General features: G+C 36.5%; 2 protein-coding genes, 1 non-coding gene and 1 pseudogene across 4 annotated transcripts; 2 read left to right on the top strand and 2 right to left on the bottom strand.

Annotated features, from left to right (window-relative positions):
- Window positions 1-1,260: 1,260 nt before the first annotated feature.
- Window positions 1,261-10,510, top strand: LOC116128098 (tubulin-folding cofactor D). 2 transcript variants are annotated; one of them, XM_031413771.1, is made up of 18 exons: window positions 1,261-1,494; window positions 1,664-2,211; window positions 2,465-2,567; window positions 3,059-3,235; window positions 3,787-3,975; window positions 4,614-4,730; window positions 4,953-5,057; window positions 5,567-5,737; window positions 5,834-6,049; window positions 6,450-6,648; window positions 7,146-7,351; window positions 7,433-7,657; window positions 7,748-8,305; window positions 8,392-8,661; window positions 9,039-9,083; window positions 9,380-9,565; window positions 9,852-10,159; window positions 10,250-10,510. In XM_031413771.1, exons 1-17 carry the CDS (start codon window positions 1,327-1,329, stop codon window positions 10,137-10,139), a joined length of 3,771 nt encoding a protein of 1,256 aa, XP_031269631.1. In that variant the 5' UTR covers window positions 1,261-1,326; the 3' UTR covers window positions 10,140-10,159; window positions 10,250-10,510. The 2 variants fall into 2 exon arrangements, with proteins under 2 accessions (XP_031269631.1, XP_031269632.1); XM_031413772.1 differs by lacking the exon at window positions 10,250-10,510 and having other exon boundaries at window positions 9,468-9,565; window positions 9,852-10,076.
- Window positions 10,511-10,767: 257 nt separating this feature from the next.
- On the top strand, window positions 10,768-10,840 carry TRNAE-CUC. Its single transcript has one exon. It is a non-coding gene; the product is annotated as a tRNA-Glu (tRNA).
- A 1,232-nt stretch (window positions 10,841-12,072) lies between these two features.
- Window positions 12,073-17,027, bottom strand: LOC116128081 (annotated as a pseudogene).
- A 1,362-nt stretch (window positions 17,028-18,389) lies between these two features.
- Window positions 18,390-20,138, bottom strand: LOC116128101 (probable pectinesterase/pectinesterase inhibitor 36). The gene is made up of 3 exons (XM_031413774.1): window positions 19,754-20,138; window positions 19,162-19,497; window positions 18,390-19,081 (listed from the first exon to the last, which is right to left on the bottom strand). Exons 1-3 carry the CDS (start codon window positions 20,136-20,138, stop codon window positions 18,390-18,392), a joined length of 1,413 nt encoding a protein of 470 aa, XP_031269634.1.
- Window positions 20,139-20,944: the final 806 nt, after the last annotated feature.

Below are 20,944 nucleotides of genomic sequence, written 5' to 3' on the forward strand. Positions count from 1 at the left end.
TAGATCAAGTAGAGTTTTATATGCACATGAGTTGTATGATGAAATGCTTGAGTAAGGCATGAGTAAGAGTAGAGAACCTTAATATTGCTACATGGCATAATTGCATTTCATGAGTGCATAATGAGCACGAGTCATCCATATGCATTAATTGCATTAGAGAAAGAGAGTAGAGAAAGAGTAGAGAACTTTGAGTGTGAGCTTTATAAGAGAAAGAGAGGAAAAAGAGAATAGAGTAGGTTTGTGCGATGGGGAACCCGTGAAAAATGGGTAGAGTATTAGCATGTACGTCGCATTGACAGAGCGACATGAGTATGAGAGAGAGAAGTGATGTAGCCCGTGAGAGTGCATGCGGATGAGGGCTATACCCTAGAGTACCCAAGAGAGAGATTTACGCTCAATGGCCAAGGGTTCCGAATCCATGCATAACCGAGTCCGATTGGCTGAGAACAAGTAGAAGTCACGGATAGCGAGAGCGAGTCCCGACTCGCCTCGGTTAGATGGGGCCGTGACTTACTAAAGAGAGTTGTAGAAAACTCTTTAGTAGAAAAGAGTTCTAAGAAAGAGAAACAGCGAGAGAGAAACTGAAAGAGAAAGCAGAGAGAAGTATGAAAGAGAGAGAGTAAATGAGATTGTAAGGAAAGACTTAGAGAGAGAGTTACGGGGATAGATGACTAGAGGATTTACTTACTGAGCATTGTTTTAGTGTCATCCCGTGTTTTCTATGTTTGCAGGACTAGGTGAGGACACGGTCGGATAGACGTCGGCACGCGAAGGGAAGTGGGTACACTGTCCATCATGTTTTTGTTGACTTTTGTACATGATACAATTTTGTTAAAAGAATGTATATGATTAAAAAAAAAAAAAATTTTGGGCCAACTCTTTATACTATTTTAATGTATTTTATTATGTATATTATAGGAGTTTGAGTAGAAAGTGGCTATTACATCAACTGGTAGTGTGTCATATATCAGATTCTTATTTTCTTTTTTCTTTTAATTTCTCTGTTGTCTTTTTATTTTTGTTCGAAATTAATTTAAAATAATCATTGTATTCCGTTTTCTTTGATTTCTTGGAAATTAATTTAAAAGAATCATGGTTTGTTTTCAACTATTTATTATTCTTCTCCCTTTTCTATAATTTTTTCCAAAATTAATTAAAAAGAAACATTCTCTTTAAAATTTTCGAAATTAATTAAATATAAAAATTAGAAACACCGTCTCTTCTGTTTGTACTTTCTTTTATTTGGTTTGAAATCAGTTACGAAGAAACATTGTTCCTTGCATTGAGACTCTTACTCTGTGTAGAAAATATAAGCGATAGAAGAGAATGGAAGAGGCAATTCCTTATGAAGAGGACGACGCACTCGATTCTAAGGAGAACGTTCTACAGAAGTACTTTTTACTAGAGTGGAAACTTGTCAAGTCTCTCCTCGACGACATTGTTTCAAATGGTCGTGTTTCCGACCCCTCTTCCGTTCACAAGATCCGATCCATTGTACTTTCTCAGTTCTCTCACTCACCTACATCAAGTCTGATTCTTATATTAGATTTGAAATTTGGTTGGCTTTATGTTTAAAATTTCATTTTACGATTATGTAATTCTTGTAAATGTGAGTGTTAGGGTTTAGTACTGAAATTTGTTTGACATCGTTTTTGTTATGCAGATGGACAAGTATCAAGAACAGGGTCAGCTATTAGAGCCTTATTTGGAGAGCATTGTTTCTCCTTTGATGTTCATTGTCCGTTCTAAAACAATTGAATTGGGTGTATTTTCGGATGAAATCCTTGAAGTTATTAAGCCAATATGCATTATTATATACTCTCTGGTTACGGTTTGTGGATATAAGGCTGTCATCAAGTTCTTCCCACATCAAGTTTCTGATTTAGAACTTGCCGTTTCTCTCTTGGAGAAGTGTCATGACACAACTTCAGTAACATCTCTGCGACAAGAAAGTACTGGAGAGATGGAGGCAAAGTGTGTCATACTTTTATGGCTTTCTATTCTCGTATTGGTTCCATTTGATATCTCCACTGTTGATACTAGTATTGCAAACAATGATGATCTTGGTAAAAATCAGCCAGCTCCTCTGGTATTGAGAATCTTAGGGTTCTGTAAGGATTACCTTTCAAATGCCGGTCCTATGCGCACTATAGCTGGATTGCTACTCTCGAAGCTTTTAACACGTCCGGATATGCCAACTGCCTTTGCCAGGTTTCTTTTTCATCATTCATGGTGTAAATTAAATTTTTTTATTTTTAAATTGAAAACAACTTTGATGTCCACTTAATCTGCAATAGTTATGCTATTATCCTGGACAAGAGAAAAAGGTTGTAATCTCTTATTTTATCCAGGTCGAACTGTATAAGATTACTCAATAAGTACTTCCTCCAGTTTCTGTGCTAAAAATTGAAGTTACTTGATGTGCTGGTTAACCTTACCTGCTGTTGTATTTTTTTCTTACCAGCTTTGTCGAATGGACACATGAAGTCTTATCTTCTGACACAGATTATGTCATGAGTCACTTTCGGTTGCTTGGTGTTTTGGAGGCGCTAGCTGCTGTTTTCAAGGTTCGTTTTCTGTACTCTGAGTCCATGCCAATGCTAAAGAAATATCATTAATAATATTTTTGATATATTAGTAGGAGACGATGTATTAAGAACCATTTACTCCAATTCTATGAAAATATCTTGTTCAAGTTAGTTCTTTTGTCCTGTATATATGATTGAAGGATTGCATCATTGCTTTTGAGCTTTTGGCTCTTGAAAATAGGCTTCATTAAAATGTTTCTTCTTCTTGGAAAGGAGTGGGTGTGTTCTTTTATTTCTCGTCGATATTGGACAATGAGATAGCTTGTATCTTTTATTACAATTGTATTTCAAACCTTCATTGTCCCAAGTCTTATCAAAAGATGTATAATTTTCAATTTACAGGCATTTAGGATTTATTTTGTAACAAATCCATGAGGTTCTTCCATATCGTTTTCACTAAATGAGGAGCATTTTCATCACTGTCTAACGTCCATCATTTGAATCCCTTATTTACTAATTATTATAGTCAGGCTGGTAGCCGAAAAGCGCTGCTGGATGTGGTTCCAGTGGTCTGGAATGATGCATCAGTGTTGTTCAAGTCGGGTTCTGCAGCTCGGAGTCCTTTGGTTCGCAAGTATCTTGTGAAGTTAACTCAGAGGATTGGGCTTACTTGTCTCCCTCGTCGTACACCATCTTGGCGATATGTGGTTGGTACTTAAATTTTATACACTATCTGATTCTAACTGCTTCACACTTTTGATGAGGTTTCACACATAGTATCCATATTGTATAATTATGATAGGACTGATGTTTCACCATGTTTATCTGTTTGTGCTTGATGGTTTGTGCCTTATATCATGTTCAAGCTACATTTTGGCGAGTGGTTGTGTACTTAAATACTCTAAACCCTGAACTGCTCATCGTAAATACAAAGGACTACTAGCTTTATAAAAGAACCATTATACAATGTTATTTCTTCATCGCCTGTTGGTGGTGGCAGTGAGCACTTCCTCACATTTTTTTTAATTTATTTTTTTAAATTGTAACTATTACTCTAAAGGCTTTACTTACTGTTATGGAATGTCATCTTGGGCTCTCCTTGTTATATATTTTCCAAGTCACCTTGTGATTGGCAATGTACACATTCTAAATTTTCTTTCTGGAATGTGGTATTTTATTAATATCTTGAGATAGGCAATTGGAAATAACATTATTCTAATACATTCTCTTGCTTTCTTGTTATGCTTCTTACATGCAGAGCAAAACCAGCACACTTGGAGGGAATATATCTTCAAATGCATCCAGTGAAACAGATCATTGTAATCATAGTGTGGTTGGCAACACTAAATCTGAACAATATTCAAATTGCCCTGAAGATGAAGGCATGGATATTCCTGAAATTCTGGAGGAGATAATTGAAATTTTACTTTCTGGATTGAGGGACACGGTATGTCTTAAGTGTTAGATTATTCTGTCAAGGACATGGTAGTCATGCCTGGACTCACGTTTTCCTAATTGTTTTAAAAGTGCGTGACTGAATCTCTCTCATGACATATAATAGGACTCTTATGGTTTCTGTAGACAGGCCATATGTTTTTGGAGTTATTTATGACTTGGATATAGATTTTCATGTTTAGCATATAGTTAACGAAAATTTGATTTGAAAGTTTTATTTGCATAATAATATTTTTGAATGTTATAAAGTGACTTGAAGATATATGTTAATGATTTAGCTGTTATTGAATAACAAAATGTTGAAAAAGAGAGTGATTACAGATGTCAAACGTCAAGTTCCTGCTTTTTCTGTATCTTATGACACCAAATGGATGGTGCAGCATTTTAAGAGCCTGAAACAGCCTTCATTACTCTAAATATTTTATTAGAGAAACAGTGTGTTGGAGTAAATAGAAGTGACAGAAAAGGTTATTTAGTGTTGCCCATTAGTTATTCTCAGTAGTCTTGCAACTTAGGACATAATTTTAATCATCCTCTTTGATCTGAATAAAAGTTCGACATGAAGGTATGCATTGCCTATTCATTTTACCTGTTACCACTGTCTTGATGTTGCTGTTGTTCGTGATGCAGGACACTGTTGTGCGCTGGTCTGCCGCAAAAGGAATGGGCCGCATAACTGCATGTTTGACATCTGCCCTTTCAGAAGAGGTCTTGTCGTCTGTGTTGGAGCTGTTCTCCCCAGGGGAGGTTTACTTTTGCCGTTGCTCTCTTTGCATCATTTTCAGTTGTTACTTTTGCTGTTGCTCTTTTTTGAATACACCAGAATTACATTTGCAGATAATTTTAAGTAACAGTATACCTGGGAATACCATAATTCGATGATGCATACATTTTTAAGTCCTTTTATGTGTTACTTTTTACATGATTTTTGTGGCAGGTTCATATACTAGAATGCCATTTGTTTTGCAGGGAGATGGTTCATGGCATGGGGGTTGCTTAGCATTGGCTGAACTAGCTCGTAGAGGATTGCTCTTACCTGGCAGTCTTCCCAAAGTTGTTCCCGTTGTTGTGAAGGTTGTAGGATTTATTTTTGTGGGTGTTGTTATTTTTATTTCTGAATAATGACTTACATTTTTCTAGTCTCTTTACTCTTCTTATTTTTCTGATAGAGGCAGAGCTGAATCACAAAATTTTGCATGCTGAAGTCACATCTTGCATTAAAGAAACAAATGTCACTGCCAAATAGTCCTTTTCTTAGTCTGATTCTTGCTAGTTTGTTCAGCTGCTTACATTTGATAACTCATCCAACCTGCATAATGAGGCAAGTAATTAAGTTAGGAAGTCAATATGCAGGATGCTTACTCTAATATGGGGCTAGGCTTTCCCTGTGTATTTCGTTATGTTTGTCATCGCATGATGAAAGTTGACATTGTTTCTGAACTTGCATCCCTTGTGACCTTTAAATTGCTACCTTAATCACCATTTTCTTTGATTAGATGTCATGAAAAACTTCAGTAGTTGAATTAGAGGTCAATTACATGCTCATACGTATGAGACAACCTTAACATTGATCTTCATAACAGGCCCTACATTACGATATTCGAAGAGGTTCACATAGTGTTGGATCTCATGTACGTGATGCTGCTGCTTATGTTTGTTGGGCGTTTGGACGTGCATATTATCACACAGATATGAGAAACATACTGGAACAGCTTGCTCCAGACTTATTAACTGTTGCCTGCTATGACCGTGAGGTGATTGTCCAATTTGTTGTCTTGTTTATTTTTAGCTGGCCAAGGTTCTATTATTTGCTTTCACCAGGCTAACAATTTCAAGTATGATATGATTAGGTTAACTGTAGAAGAGCAGCAGCTGCTGCTTTTCAGGAGAATGTTGGAAGGCAAGGAAATTATCCACATGGCATTGACATAGTGAATACTGCGGATTATTTTTCACTATCTTCACGAGTAAATTCTTACCTTCATGTCGCAGTGTCTATTGCCCAGTATGAGGGTTATCTTTATCCATTTGTGGATGAACTACTGTACAACAAAATTTGTCACTGGGTATGCTGTTAACTTGATCTTCCTTATACATTCTTCCTTCTTACAGTCTTTTTACATCTGTCTGACAGTAGACATTCACGTTCCCTTTATGGGGCTTGTAATTGGCTTATTCTTTTTATCTGCTGGACAAAGCACCTGCTTTCTGAAAACTGCTAATAGTATATATAACTTCATGTGTAAATTGTGGCCTGGTTTAAATTATCGCAAATTTTCATCCTAGTTTTTCTTCTTGTACTCTTGAACTTTACATGAAATAGCATTTATTACCAGTATAACTTCATGGCTGGATTAGCACCAAACTTCTAGTATATTTGAATAAATAATCATCATCGATAGTCATCAATTTTTCTTCTTGGTCTATGATATCGGTAGTGAAGAAAATTTTTAATGTCTTCTTTAGGATAAAGCCTTGAGAGAACTTGCGGCCGAGGCACTTTCTGCTCTTGTCAAATATGAACCTGAATATTTTGCGAACTTTGTTGTGGAGAAATTAATTCCCTGTACTCTCTCTACTGATTTATGCACGCGCCATGGTGCAACCTTAGCAGCTGGGGAAGTTGTTTTGGCTTTACATCAATGTGATTATGCTCTTTCCACAGGTTGGTACTCATTCCTTCCTCCTGAACCTTATTTTAGCTGAATGGAAATGCATTTTCAGCACATAGTTTTTTCATACTTGCTTGTCATCTTATTTGGTCCTTTTTTCATGTTTAATTCTTGATGGATCAAACTGCCAGAAATTTAAAACTCATGAAGTGCATCATTAAGTTTGACTGATGTTTGGAAAGAGGATACAGCTTGTGCCAAAAACATCGAATTGCTTGAGAAGTCTATTTGAACATATGAACAAGATTTATGTGGGCGCAAAGACAGTTCTGATAACAGTGATAAGTGACTACAGGCACAGTATTTGAACCTTCTTGAGTTTTAACTGTTAGAAGTTGATTTAAACCTCAGTTGAAATGCATCTAGGAAAGCTTATTTACTTGTAAAATAGAAACCATAAAATACGTTTGTGTTTTGCTAGCTGAATTTCTTTGGATTCTTAATTGCATAAAACAAGTCATGGGATTATCATTTATATTTTCTTTAACAGACAAACAGAAACTCATAGCTGGTATCGTTCCTGGTATTGAGAAAGCCCGTCTCTATCGTGGGAAGGGTGGAGAGATAATGCGTTCAGCTGTCTCCCGGTTCATTGAGTGTATCTCTTTATCTCATGTGTCATTACCAGAGAAAACAAAGCGAAGTTTGCTTGTCACTATTAATGAGAATTTGAGACATCCTAATTCACAGATACAGGTATATCAGATTTTCTGCTTGTCATCGTATTTTATTTCTTTTTAATATTCTGAATTTGTGAATAATAATTGTCATGTACAGACTGCAGCGGATAAAGCTCTGAAGCATTTTGTGCAAGCATATTTTGTGGCTACTGATAATGGAGTTTCAGGTGGCATAACATCTAAGTACCTGGAACAGCTGACTGATCCAAATGTGGCTGTAAGAAGAGGATCCGCATTGGCGATAGGTGTTTTGCCATATGGTTTTTTGGCTAATAGGTGGAGGGATGTGCTTTTAAAGCTTTGCAGCTGTTGTGCGATCGAGGTGAATTTAATAGATTTTCTTTTTTTTTTTGGTGTAATTGAGATATTCCACTGATGATTGACTTAACTAATGGATATTTTCTGGATTCAGGAGAATCCTGAAGACAGAGATGCTGAAGCACGTGTAAATGCCGTTAAAGGACTTGTATCAGTGTGTGAGACACTAACTCAGGCAAGAGAAGATTCCTGTATCGAGGATGATATATCTCTATTTCATCTAATAAAAAATGATGTGATGACTAGTTTGTTTAAAGCTCTTGATGACTACTCTGTGGATAATAGAGGTGATGTGGGATCTTGGGTTCGTGAGGCTGCTATGGATGGCCTTGAGAAATGTACATATATTCTCTGTAAGAGAGATTCCATTAGTGTCACTAGAAAATCTCAAGGAGCTGAATCTCTGTCAGAAGTTCCTAATAATGCCATGGCCCAATTTAGTGAGAGGAACTCATTTTTTGATGCAAATCTGGCTACCAGTTTAGTTGGAGGGATTGTGAAGCAAGCTGTAGAGAAGATGGATAAACTCAGAGAAGTGGCTGCAAAGGTTTTACAAAGGATTTTGTACAACAATATGATTTTTGTCCCATTTATACCTTACAGGGAAAAGCTAGAAGAAATTGTGCCTAATAAAACAGATTTGAAGTGGGGGGTAAGTACTTATTGATCATTTATACTGTGCATTATTATTAAGTAAAGTCTTTTTGACATTGAGTAAATGATGTTGCTTGCTTGTAGGTGCCCTCCTTTTCATATCCACGTTTTGTACAGTTACTTCAGTTCAGTTGCTATAGTAGGATTGTGGTATCTGGATTAGTTATTTCAATTGGTGGGTTGCAAGATTCTCTGAGGAAGGTATCAATTTCAGCATTGTTGGAGTACCTTCAAGTGGATGAATCTGAAGAGCTCAGTAGAAGAAGCTCCAGAGAGTACATGCTATCAACTGACATCCTTTGGGTTCTGCAACAATACAAGAGATGTGACCGAGTGATTGTTCCAACTTTAAAGGTTTATGAGCTCTTGCTTAGAAATGTGAACTTTGAATTTTTATGTGCTTTGGTATGCTTTACCATATCCTTTTGCACTAACCAAAATTTCAAGATTTTCGTCATTCATTTCTCTGTATCCCCGACTTTTGAATTGAATGATTAAACAACCTTTTTTTACTGTTGTTTTGTCGACCTTTTGCTCTGCTTCTGCTGTTGCGTATCATAAATTGATGATTACCTTGTTTAGATTTTGAGCACATCGTCATTCATATCTAAGCAATAGTTTCCCTTTTTTTCTTTGCCACATGCTATACACTTGTCCACATATTCTAATTCTATTATCCTTTCTCTTTTTATTTATTACTTTTAACTTGGATGATTTTTGTTGTCTTTCAGACAGTTGAGTCTCTTTTCAGCAAGAAGATATTCTTGAATATGGAGGTTAGTTTTGACGTCTCTCTCTTCTTACCTTCTCCAGTTTACTGATGCTGTTTGTATGGCGTTGTTTCATCTAGTTCTTTTATAATTTTCTGTAAGTGCCAGGAATTCTTTCATTTGTGTTGTTCTCAGATTGAGAACATCACAGCTTTAGAGCATTCATGTATATCTGGACATTTTAAGAGTATATAATTTATTGAAAGCATGCTTGTCGCTTCTAATTGTATTTATTCTGTTTCCTGAAGTAATAATACTTTTTGTGAACTCTTTTGAACCATTAACTTATCTTTATTTTTTAGGCTCATACTCCAATATTTTGTGCTCGTGTTTTGGACTCCCTGGCGGTTGAACTAAAAGGGTCCAAGGACTTCTCTAAATTGTATGCAGGGATTGCAGTACTTGGATATATTGCTTCAGTTTCAGATCCAATCAACACTCAGGCCTTCTCTCAACTTCTTAGTTTTCTTGGCCATCGTTACCCTAAGGTTTGTGCTGCCACTCACCAGTGTTGACATTGGTTAATCATAAGCCTCATCTGTTTCTGCTAGAACTGAATTGCATCACTCTTTTCTCAAATTTTCGTTGCTTAAATTGACGTGCATCATTTTTTTTCCTAGAAGGCATCTCTCCTTATTGTTTAGTTTTTCATCTAGAATCACCTTATTTTGTTTGTAACTTTGTATAACTCTAGCAGCCCTGTTAAACCCATTATACTTGATGGTACATAGTTTTGGTTTATCCTTTTCTTATTATTCTTCCCTTTCTACCCAGATTCGTAAAGCTTCAGCTGAACAAGTTTACCTTGTCCTCTTGCAAAATGGAAGTCTTCTACCAGAGGATAAGCTAGAGAAAGCATTAGAAATTATCGCTGAAACTTGCTGGGAAGGTGACCTAGAAGCAATAAAGCCACAAAGGTTAGAATTGTATGATTTGGCTGGTCTGGACGTGGGAACACTCAACAGTAGTAACAAAGTATCAAACAAGGATGGCAAGAAAAAGCCTGCAGCTGTTGATGAAAATGCATCATATTCCTCATTGGTTGGGTCAACTGGGTTCTGATATCTAAAATTATTAATATGGTATGAATTTGTTATACATTTCTTTTTATTTTATTTTTTTAACCCTTTTCTTTAGCTTATTTGCTTGGTATTTTTATGGGCTTGTTTTAGGTGGTGTTTCTTCCATTTTGAAGGTTTCGTTGAGCTCTTGGAGTTGATTAGTAGTTGTTTGTTTCGACTTTCGAGAATGAATTTTGAGAGTTTGTATCTGCAGTTTTGTTTATCATTGTGTTAGCGTACCTATTACTTGCTTTTTAATTTTTTATGATCTGATCTTAATGCTTCTTAAACTTGAGCAACAACTAGCCCAGATCGCCTTGTAAGTGAGCCATTACAAGGACATAAATTCAAACCATTCTGAAAAAGTTACATTAAAACCGTTTTTGTTCTTAGATTAGTGATACTTTTTAGGATGATTATCAGATCTCATTTAAAATTTATCTGTCCCATAAAATATAGCTGAAAATTTATAGATTCTACCTTCATCATTATCACCTATTGATGATTTGACAAAGCTTATTTGAATTTTTTCTGAAGCAACTCTCGCAAATACAGGGGTTCAAGCAGCGATTCCAATACCCTAGCCAACATTTGATATATATTTTTCAATCAACATCTACTCTCAGGATTCCGTTGTAGTCTAGTTGGTTAGGATACTCGGCTCTCACCCGAGAGACCCGGGTTCGATTCCCGGCAACGGAATGAAATTTTTGATTTTCTTTCTTTTTGTTGTTTTCCTTCTATAATTTACACTTTTTTTTATCTCCTTTCATGAGTTACACTTTTTCTTTTTTTGTCTTTTTACAAGTTCTGGTCTTCGTTTTCTCTACTGCAAAAGGAATAGCACATAACTTCTTCGACATTCTTACCATGTGAGATTTACTCAGCTCGCATGGTTCGTTGTGAATGCATTTAGAGGATGCATGAGCAATGTTGGGCATCATAATGTAAGTATCAGTTTCCCTTAAGCGTTTTAACTTAGTATCAATTTCCACCTGTGTTAGAATATTTGTATACAAAACCGATAAAAAGAATTGAGATTTATTTTTACATGAATTTATCATTATCACATCCCATGGAAAAGTGAAATTTTTACCTCATTAGAAAAAGTTTAATTACAATAATTTGCCCAATAGCTATGTGTAGCGAAATATCACCTTTATTATCCATTAACTGTGTTGCTCAAAAAATTAAAATATATTTTTAAAAAAATTCATTATTTTTGACACTTAACAAGGCTAATAGTCTATAGAAAATCCATTTCACACTTTTAACCTAAATTCAAATTTGAAGAATTATTTTCACACAAATTACATGGTTCAACAAAATATGCAAGACTGCTAGTTTCTGACTAGGCATGGCAATGTTCCTCGGGATTTCGGGGACCCGTCCTACCCATAGGGGCGGGGGTGGGGGGTGTTTTAATCCCCGTTCTCGGGGATAGGACGGGGGTGAGTGATGCCTTTCCCCCGGTCCGCCTCGTATATAATATATAAAATTAAAAAAATGTATATATATATTTACTTTTCACTAATATCCCTCTATTTCACCTAATTACACAATTATCCTACCTATACAAACCCATATTTTCCTAACTTCTCTCACACTAAACAATTGAACAAGAACAAACCCTGACCCATATTTATGTATAATTAATTATGTTTAAATAATTAATTTAAATGTTTATCATCTGGACGAGAATTAGCTATTGTGTTTGGTAATGCTCAAATTAATTTATGTTTATATAAAAGTAACGGGGCGGGGATGGGCCTCCAACATCCCCCTTTGGGGCGGGGAAGGGGAATTCTTGTTATCCCCGTAACGGGGATGGAGCGGGGGTGGGGAATAATTTTGAGGGTGGGGATAGGTACGGTGAATGAGATCCCCGCCCCGCCCTGCCCCATTGCCATGCCTATTTCTGACAGTAGTTTACAATGTGTAAGTTGCCGACATAACCTAAGCATTTAGCCAAGGAAACATATTGGGCGATGAAGGCAATCTTGCCGTCAGAACTTCAACACCAGTTTCGGTAACCTGCAAAAATATTTTCATTAAAGATAAAACTAAATATAGTGACTTTACCAAAACCACTGAGCAATTTAGTGACATATTATACCGATTCATAAATAATTAAATTATCAATGACATTGCCGTACAAAACCGAAACCCGGGTCAAAGGTCAAATTGTCATCGGTTTTCCTATACACTTTGCGCAACCTCAACTGCCCAACGTAATTGCCTTACAAGAAACAGTGCTGAACCATGCATATAGAAAAGTCATCCAATAAAGTACAGTGAATATGAGAAATTACCAGAAGCGTGTGCTCAAACTGAGCACTTCGTTTACCATCAGCAGTCACAGCTGTCCAACCATCAGGCCACATCCGATCACGCCAAACTCCTATCAATAAAATAGAGTAAAATATGTAGCAAGCATATTAATGGTAGTTTACCAAGATAAACAAGTCATATATGTACCTGCATTAATCATCGGTTCAATTGTAAAGGTCTGTCCAGCTTTCATCACACCAACAGCTTTATTTCCTGCTCGGGTCAAGAAAAACATAATTCACTGAGAAAATAATATGAGCATTTTGACCCAATTAAGAAATGAATTGGTTGTTATGCTTTATGTCACATTCCACGGAACAAAGGATTGTCATGTAGAAAATATAAAATTGTAAAGCAAGGTTAAATACTTGAATAATGGGGGATATTTGGTGCACAATGGAACAGCTCTCCAATACCATGACCACAATATGACTTTACCTGGTTTAGCGAAAAAGAAAAGAGTTGTTTATCAGTGTTGATAACAATGGCAATGACTTGCAATTGTGAACTCAAAGTTAAATCACTACCACAGAGAATCCTGACATCAAAGCATGGCGATTAATGACTTCACCGATTTCACGATACCTCACCCCAGGTTTCACTGAAAGAATTGACATATAATGGCCATTAGAGTTCATTAAAAAGGATCTCTCATACAGAAAAAGAAAAACAAAAGTGTGGCATGCTTGGCAATTTCAAGAAAACTGATTATAAATAGAAGTTAACAGTGCACTGAGAAAACCATCAGAGATCATTCTACGAGCCACAGAATTCCTCTTTCTTACAGTTGATTCCACATTTGCCCTAGAACACTTTGAATGAGCCCAAGACACCGATAGATATCGCTTTCTCCAAGCACTCATATGTACATGACCAATTGACGAGACAGTTCATCAACAATTCCCACAAAGTATGTTTCATTCAGATCACCTGCATTATGTGAAAACTAGCAGTCATCATGAAGCTTCTAGGTAGCACTGGAATTTATTTTATAAAAAGGCTTTAGAATTCTTACCATGAACACCTTTATAGTACACAGTCCAATCAATATTCACAATATCGCCATCCCTAATTTCCTGAGAATTAAAACAGTTGGCTTCATTCAGGTTTTTCTCAGACATCAAACAACAGCATATAATATTTGAAAGTACGAATATAACAATACATGGAAATCAGGAAACTATATGCAAAGTTCTGTAAAAGGGAAATGCCCATACAACCTTGAATAACTTCTTGCCACACCCCAAACAACACTATCCTCAGAGAAGTGTTATGCCCACCAAAAGTAACAAAATGCAATTTAAGAGGTATGGTGTCATCAAAAAAAAAAAAAAATTGATATACTAGAAAATCTATTTAAAAAATTCTAAAAAACAGAAAACCATTTAATTATTGTTTAAAAGTTGGGTTTGAAAGAGACACATGTTAGTGTTTCAGAAGGGTTGAGAGTCAACGATGCCAAAATCAGCACAAGAAGGTAAAGAGAATGATAAAATAGTGTTACTGGTCAAAACACTTACCTGGCATCAGGAATTCCATGACAGATTACTTCATTAACTGACCTGCAACGAAAGACAAATATCTTTAATAATATGCACAATACCAAGGAAGCTTAAGCAAACATACACAAAAGAAGTACCTACGTGCAGCAAGACTTTGGAAAGAAATGATAATTGAGAGGAGATGGATAACCCCCTGCAGTAGTAAAAACCCATAAATGAATTAGCTATTCCAATTATCAGTCTTACTGCCAATACAGCTCCATAAGAACTGTCTTACTGCCATCAAGCATAAACTGACCCCACTGATAAACACATTTTCTCCATAAGGTCCTAGAGTACTGCATCCCACCCATCCCCTCCCAAGGGCCAAAACTTTAGTAGGTTCAAAGCACTAAAAGAAGTTTACAAGTTGCCCATACATAATACTACCCCACTTGCAAATCATGCAAATTTTAAATGAGATTAAGAAAATAGCATTATAAAGTATGAACCAGCACATAGTTGTCTCATGAACCACTCTATCAATTTCATCTGTTGTTACACCTGGACGAATCACTTGAGCCGCTGCATCCAAAACCTCCCTTGCAATCTGACAGAAAGATTGTAAAATAAATAGTTTTAAGATCATAAATCAGTGACTATCTTGTTTGTTATATAAAAGAATGGAAACACCCATCACATAACACAGTAATTGACACATACATGGGTACCTAATTTCCCCAAAAAATATTAAAAATATTTTACCAGTATAAACCCTCTAGAAGGCATTAACTAATCAATTAAGCACAGATATATCTCTTTGGGCTCTTATTAACCTTCCTAAAAGAAAATTCCGCATACAAATTGAAAGTACTTACAGAAAAAGTTAAAAATATTTTTCCTCCTTTACGTTGTAGCCATCAGTTCATTCTCATGTTTGTCAATAACTAACATGTTCTTTCCAGCATATATAGACAATATATTAGTGCAGCAAAGACCAAGGGTTGAATGAAGTAATTAAAAGTGACAATCACCAGATGCAGGATTCCAATTCCATAATTTTTCTTTGCTAAGTCAGTTTCTCAATATGCACCATCTTTAAACATATAATACAACTTGTCCATTCTACTCTGAAATAGCAAGAGTCACCAGTATAAAGAATTGAACCAATTATCTTATGCTAAAACTATCATAGTACACTTTTTTTCCTGCATACAAGTTTTAAGTACAAAAAAAATCTTCTTTCTCCTTCAGTTACAGATATTCAAATAAGAACTCAAATGAGATTTCTTATGCATGTGTACACTCATGAAATAACAGAGCCACTACATATAGAAATAACATTCATGAACTACATCACAAAAACAACTAATTGCCATAGATTATACAGAAAAAGACACCCATATGAATACACATAAGCACCAATTTATTGATTCTGTAAGCCATAGAGCAGGTCCATAAATAAATACATTCAAATTAGAAAATAATGCAAGGATAAATATTGATAGAGCAGTTTTATTTTTTAATGAAATAAAAAGATTAAGAAGTGAATTTACTCGACATGTTTCTCACATTCTCTCAATTTGGTCCTGACTTTTAACCTTCACAAAAAGACATCAATTAGAAGAAGGAAAGAGGGAACATGATTTCCATTTCAGTTACACATCTGTCCATACCTAAAATATGACGAAGGTACTAGTACAAACTTACCTCAACAACATGCTGCAGATCACTATTGGGCTCGATTTTTGGTATTCCCTAGAACGATAAATTGGATCAGTTATTCTAGACACCACAAAAAGTCGAAAAGAAAAAAAGAAATTCATGTTCAGTAAGTTCATATACTCTGATTCTGGGACAGTAAACCCATCAATCAACGAGGCCAAGTCTCAGAAAACTTTCCTCTCAAATTGTGGTAAAATAAACAAAATCAGTACTTAAGAAGTAGAACAGAAATGATTCAAAGAACTCACATCCACAGCCCAATCAGGTAGATCAATGTGAGAAGGTACAGAACGCATGCTAGATATGGGATATGGTCTCAGTGCTCTGTAGAATAAAAGTAAACAATTATGGTTTCAGAAGTTCATTAAAAATGGAAATATATAATTCAAAGAACATCTAGGAAATGCTGGAATATAGACTAGTTATTGTTAAGAGAAAAAAGATAAATTAATAAAAACTCTCAATGAAATAAACAACCAAGTCAATCAAAATATCTAGGTAATTGGAAAAAATTTAGCATCATTTATCAAAATTTTGTTAAAATTAAAAGACTATTTTAATCAAATATCAACAGTAGAAGTATATCATAGATTTTGAAGTTAGTAAATAGAAACGGTTTTCATCAGAAAGCTTTATAAGATGAAGAGGTACCATGTAGCTGTCATATCACAACATCTTGTTGAACAAGAGTAACACATAAGGACAGTCAGACGTAATTGCCTGACCTGAACAAACACAAAGAAATATAAGTAGCATATTATTGCAAACTAAATCCTTTAAAAATACCCCGTCCAATCAAAATGGGGAAGTTTCGGAGTTCGACCCTGTCCTTTCTTCAAGCAATATAACCAACCTTCATTCGCTCCGTCTGATCCACCTGGAGTACCTGTCCCAAGTAGCTTTGCCTTCAAATGAACTGATTTGTGAGAGCTCCAAGAAGCTTTGAAACAATCTTGTGTACTATCAAGAATTATAATAATAACTTTATCAATACCAAAAAAAAATCCGATTACATAACTTGAAATTTCAACTAAACTATTCGAAATGCAATTCTACGGATATCTATAAGTTTAGGATTTCATTTAGAAAAATATCGCAATAAAAGGAATTACTAACCAGAACGCCGCGCCTTCACGAGCAAGCTTTAGCTCCATACACTTGGGACACCTAAAAATAATAAAAAAATAAGTAGCAATTTTGTTCAAAATGTTAATAGTTAAAGAATTTTCAACTTGCCACATTGAAGATAATATTTCAAGTAGGTGATGAAATACATACTGAAGATGAGCAGGCTTGCCACATTGAACACATGATAAGCTATTATTCTCCGCCGCATCTGAGCCACCGCCCATCGCGTCCCAGACTTTCTCTTTCCGTTTAGTTTTATTCGTTTGAGAAAAAGTGAGAGGTTTTAGGGTTCAGAGAAGGGAAAGACGGCGGACACGGAGGTATCTAAAGCTAATTTGTTTGTTTGAGTTTTTCCGTTGATATATTTATGAAATTAAGTCAGCATTTGCTACCTGTATACTTTTTACCGGACCACTGATTTTACTTTCCTTTTTCAATTAATGCTGGTTTGCGCAGCAAGTTACAAGTGAATTACTAGGCAATGTTCTGAAAATCAGACTGGACCGTTTGATCGGACTAATTTGACCAGTAACCGATGGCATATCCAGTCTAGTATTATATAAAAACCGTTAATTTGCTTCAAACCGGATTGGATTGTTGTTGAACGCTGGAATAGTATCGAATTACGATCTAATCGTAGCTCAAAACTCACCAGATTCCGACATCGTTCAAGGGAGAAAACACCACTATTGGACTTGGCGGTATCTCTATGGCAAAACCCAGCCATTTTCAGTCACCGTCATCTAGCCTTCGTCGCTCGTTGTCCACCTAAAGTTCACGCGACCGTCAGACTTCTTTTGTTGATTCCGGCAAGTTTCGGCGCCGATGGAACTCCCTAGCACCACCATCAGATTCGTCGGCACCTACACATCAAAAGCCACATGATTCCAAACCTCGATTGGCCGTCGATTGTCGCTGCCGCCACCAACACCAGTCTCTTCGCATGACAAGGTATTTTGGACAGATTTCAAACCTTAAGGGAGTATTTTAGGGGTGTTTTTGATGAATTTCAAACATTCAGAGATTAAAATATAATTTTATAGAATACGGTCCAACTGACCGATCAAACCGGTCAAACCAAAAACCAAACCCTTGAACAAATCATAGTCCAGTCCGATTTTCGGAACATTTATACTAGGTAGAAATATATATGCCACATGGGCACTCCGTTAGCTCTCAAAGACCCGCCGTCCCAAGAGGTAGTTCAAGGGGGAGGGCCCAGCCCCTCCAGATAAGTGGATTTGAGCATAACTTATTTCTTAAAGTTAATCCAAAGAATCGAATAGTTTAATTATATATATCACGACAGTCAACTAAATAATATAGGATAAATACAATTTTTAAGGAATTCCGTAAAAATTTCTTATGCTTGTATTAAACTAAACTGCAAAGTTTTATTCTTATTTTTAATCATAATGCAATTAAACTCGATTCTAAATCCCTTCAAATGTTTCCATAGACCATTCCATTACCGTAAGTTAATTAACTAGAAAACTTATGGATTTAGTGGCAACTCAGAAAATAGAGCCATTATTACATAACTTATATATGTGGTATGAGACAAAGTAGTGGTGAAGAAGCCCTTTTTATATTTCAGGCCAAAACGGCACACCTGTGGCACGGATCCATGAGTTCCCCTGAATGAACCTTCTCACAGAAAAAGGGCTAGCCTGCTGGGGACTATTGAGCACACGAAAACCGGGCCAATTCACCCTATTTTCAGTAAAGGCACCAGCCCCTGTATTTAAATACTCTGCATAATACAGTGTGGAAAGAGCAAAACTCCCATCCCATTCTGTCCAACCCTTTGGATGTATAATTCTACCAAGGTCCGTCTTTATGAATGTTGTCCTGGAGTATTTTTTCCATGGCCTGCCTAAGTAATTCGTGAACAAATGTTGGACGGCAATAAATTCATGAGATGGCCTAACACGCGGTCCTTGAATTGAAAGTCCTGTGTTTTCATTGGGATCGTCTCTTCCTTGTGCTGTTATCATAGTTGCTTGGTGATCAATTGGTCTTCTTATAAAGATGTCGCAGTTTTGAAACACTGCTATGGCATCACCAAATATGAAATCAATGGTACCATGTATTTGACAATCACGATAAATTTGTCTTAAAGAGAGCACATAGAGTGTATCTTGGTGACCTATAAAACTGCAACGATAAAAAACTGAGAGGTCTGAGCTGACTCGTAGAGCCACTGCTTGGTGTTTATGGGGACCAGCCGTGTTCTGAAATGTCATGTCCCTTGCCCAAAACCCATCCCCTGATACACCTGCCCATGAACACGACCCAATTAATAAAATCGAACTGCATAAACTTGAATGGATTTTCGCTAAGTCAATGTATTCTTACCAAATGTGGCTGAGGTTGAGGTGGTAGAAGCATCTGGGACATTTCGGCTGCCAGTAACAATGTTTCTACCAATGCCATCGCCAACAAACATTATGTTCTTCATGTGATGTTTGATATCCGCCTTTTCATTATACACTCCGGGTTTTACGTGGATTATTACTCTTTGGGGTCGCCTATTACCCATTCTGCCGAGTGCAGCCAATGCTTCAATAATTGTTCTGTGTGTGCCAGAGCCATCTTGTGCAACAACAAAGTCTGCCTTGGAAGTTGCTGGACTCCATGACGCTAAAATTCCACCATTTTGATTGAAACTTGCTTTACCTGGGCCCGGTGGTCCTGAAAAATCAGCAAGTCAATAAGAAATTAAAGCTTTTGCTTTATAGTCTACTTAATAGTTTCAATATTGTTTACTTGTACTAGAATAGAATAGTTCAGGAGACAATTTAATTTTAACTTGAAAATGTTCGACCATTTTCACTCCATGCTTAAGTTTAACTGGAGTCTAAAACACAGAGAAATATTTACATAGAAGGAAATCAGAGCTTAAAATTTTTGTAGGCAAATAATTGTTGGGACCAAGTGAGCTTCTTACCCCTTCTGACCTTCTTCCTATGCAGTTGCAAGGCTTCACTGAGAAACATAGTCAAATTATGAGTCTCTGCATGGGATTGAACATATCCCCTCTCTTCCAATCCATCCAAGCAAGTCCTGTGGTGCGCCAGCGCGCTGCTTAGCCACGCACGAGCATCATCAAGTGTGTGGTTCTCACCCGCAAGCAAACGACCGAGCCTGGACTCACTCTCACCATAGAGCTTAGCACAATCAGTTAAAGCCTCGTTATGAGAATTCAAATCTTGGTCCAACTCTAACCCATTTGGTGTAACAGAAGCCCGAGCCCAGTTCCTCGCTTGCAAGACCGTGGATCGGGCCATTTGAACCACCTCCAATTCTTGAGTGCAAGAGGTGGTAGTAGCCATGGCTAGAAGGAAGAGAAAGGTAACAACAGAAGTAGACATTTTCGTATAAAGAGTGATATTGACATGCAACAACTTATCTCATTTAACAGTTTGTTTTCATCTATGGTACTGAGTGAAGAAGCAAACACAATTACACATGGACCGTCGTAGCCAAGTGCCTGCTTTTGGAGGATCAAGTGTCCTTCGTTTTCATGGGTATCATAAATGTAATTGAATTGTTAAATTTTTATAACTTGGATTACTTGTTCTTTAGACCTTTTGTTGTAAAGATCGAGTGATGATATCATGCGTTAACTTATCTCATTAAATTGTTTGTTTTCATTTATGGAACGAGGTGAAGAAGCAAACACGATAACACATGGACCGTAGTAGCCAAGGGTCTGCTTTTGGCCTATCACTTAAGCTTTCATGGGTGTCCATCACAAACGTAATTGAATCGTTAATTAACGTAATACTGTTTGTAATGAACACCAAAAAAAAAAAAAGAAAATATTATAACCTCAAAATTAAACGTGCTTACAGGTTGCAGCAGGCGGTGAGGGAAGCATTTACTGATATGAACCCAAAGGCTAAAGCTGTTTATCAAGAACGTGTCAAAATTAGAGTTTAGGCACGAGTGATTTGGCATTCTGGACGAGCGACATGTTGGCTACTGTTGGCAACGCTTATCTTGAAGATTGAATTTTGTCCATACAAACACAAGATTTGTTGAACTTGAACGCATAGGTAAAAACTTCCCTTTTCCGTTTTTCAAAGGTCAAAGAACAGGACTTGTCTTTCCAGTCTTCTCAATAGACTTTTTCTGA

This window comes from Pistacia vera, unplaced genomic scaffold (assembly GCF_008641045.1).
Source record: "Pistacia vera cultivar Batoury unplaced genomic scaffold, PisVer_v2 Contig197, whole genome shotgun sequence".
NCBI lineage: Eukaryota > Viridiplantae > Streptophyta > Magnoliopsida > Sapindales > Anacardiaceae > Pistacia > Pistacia vera.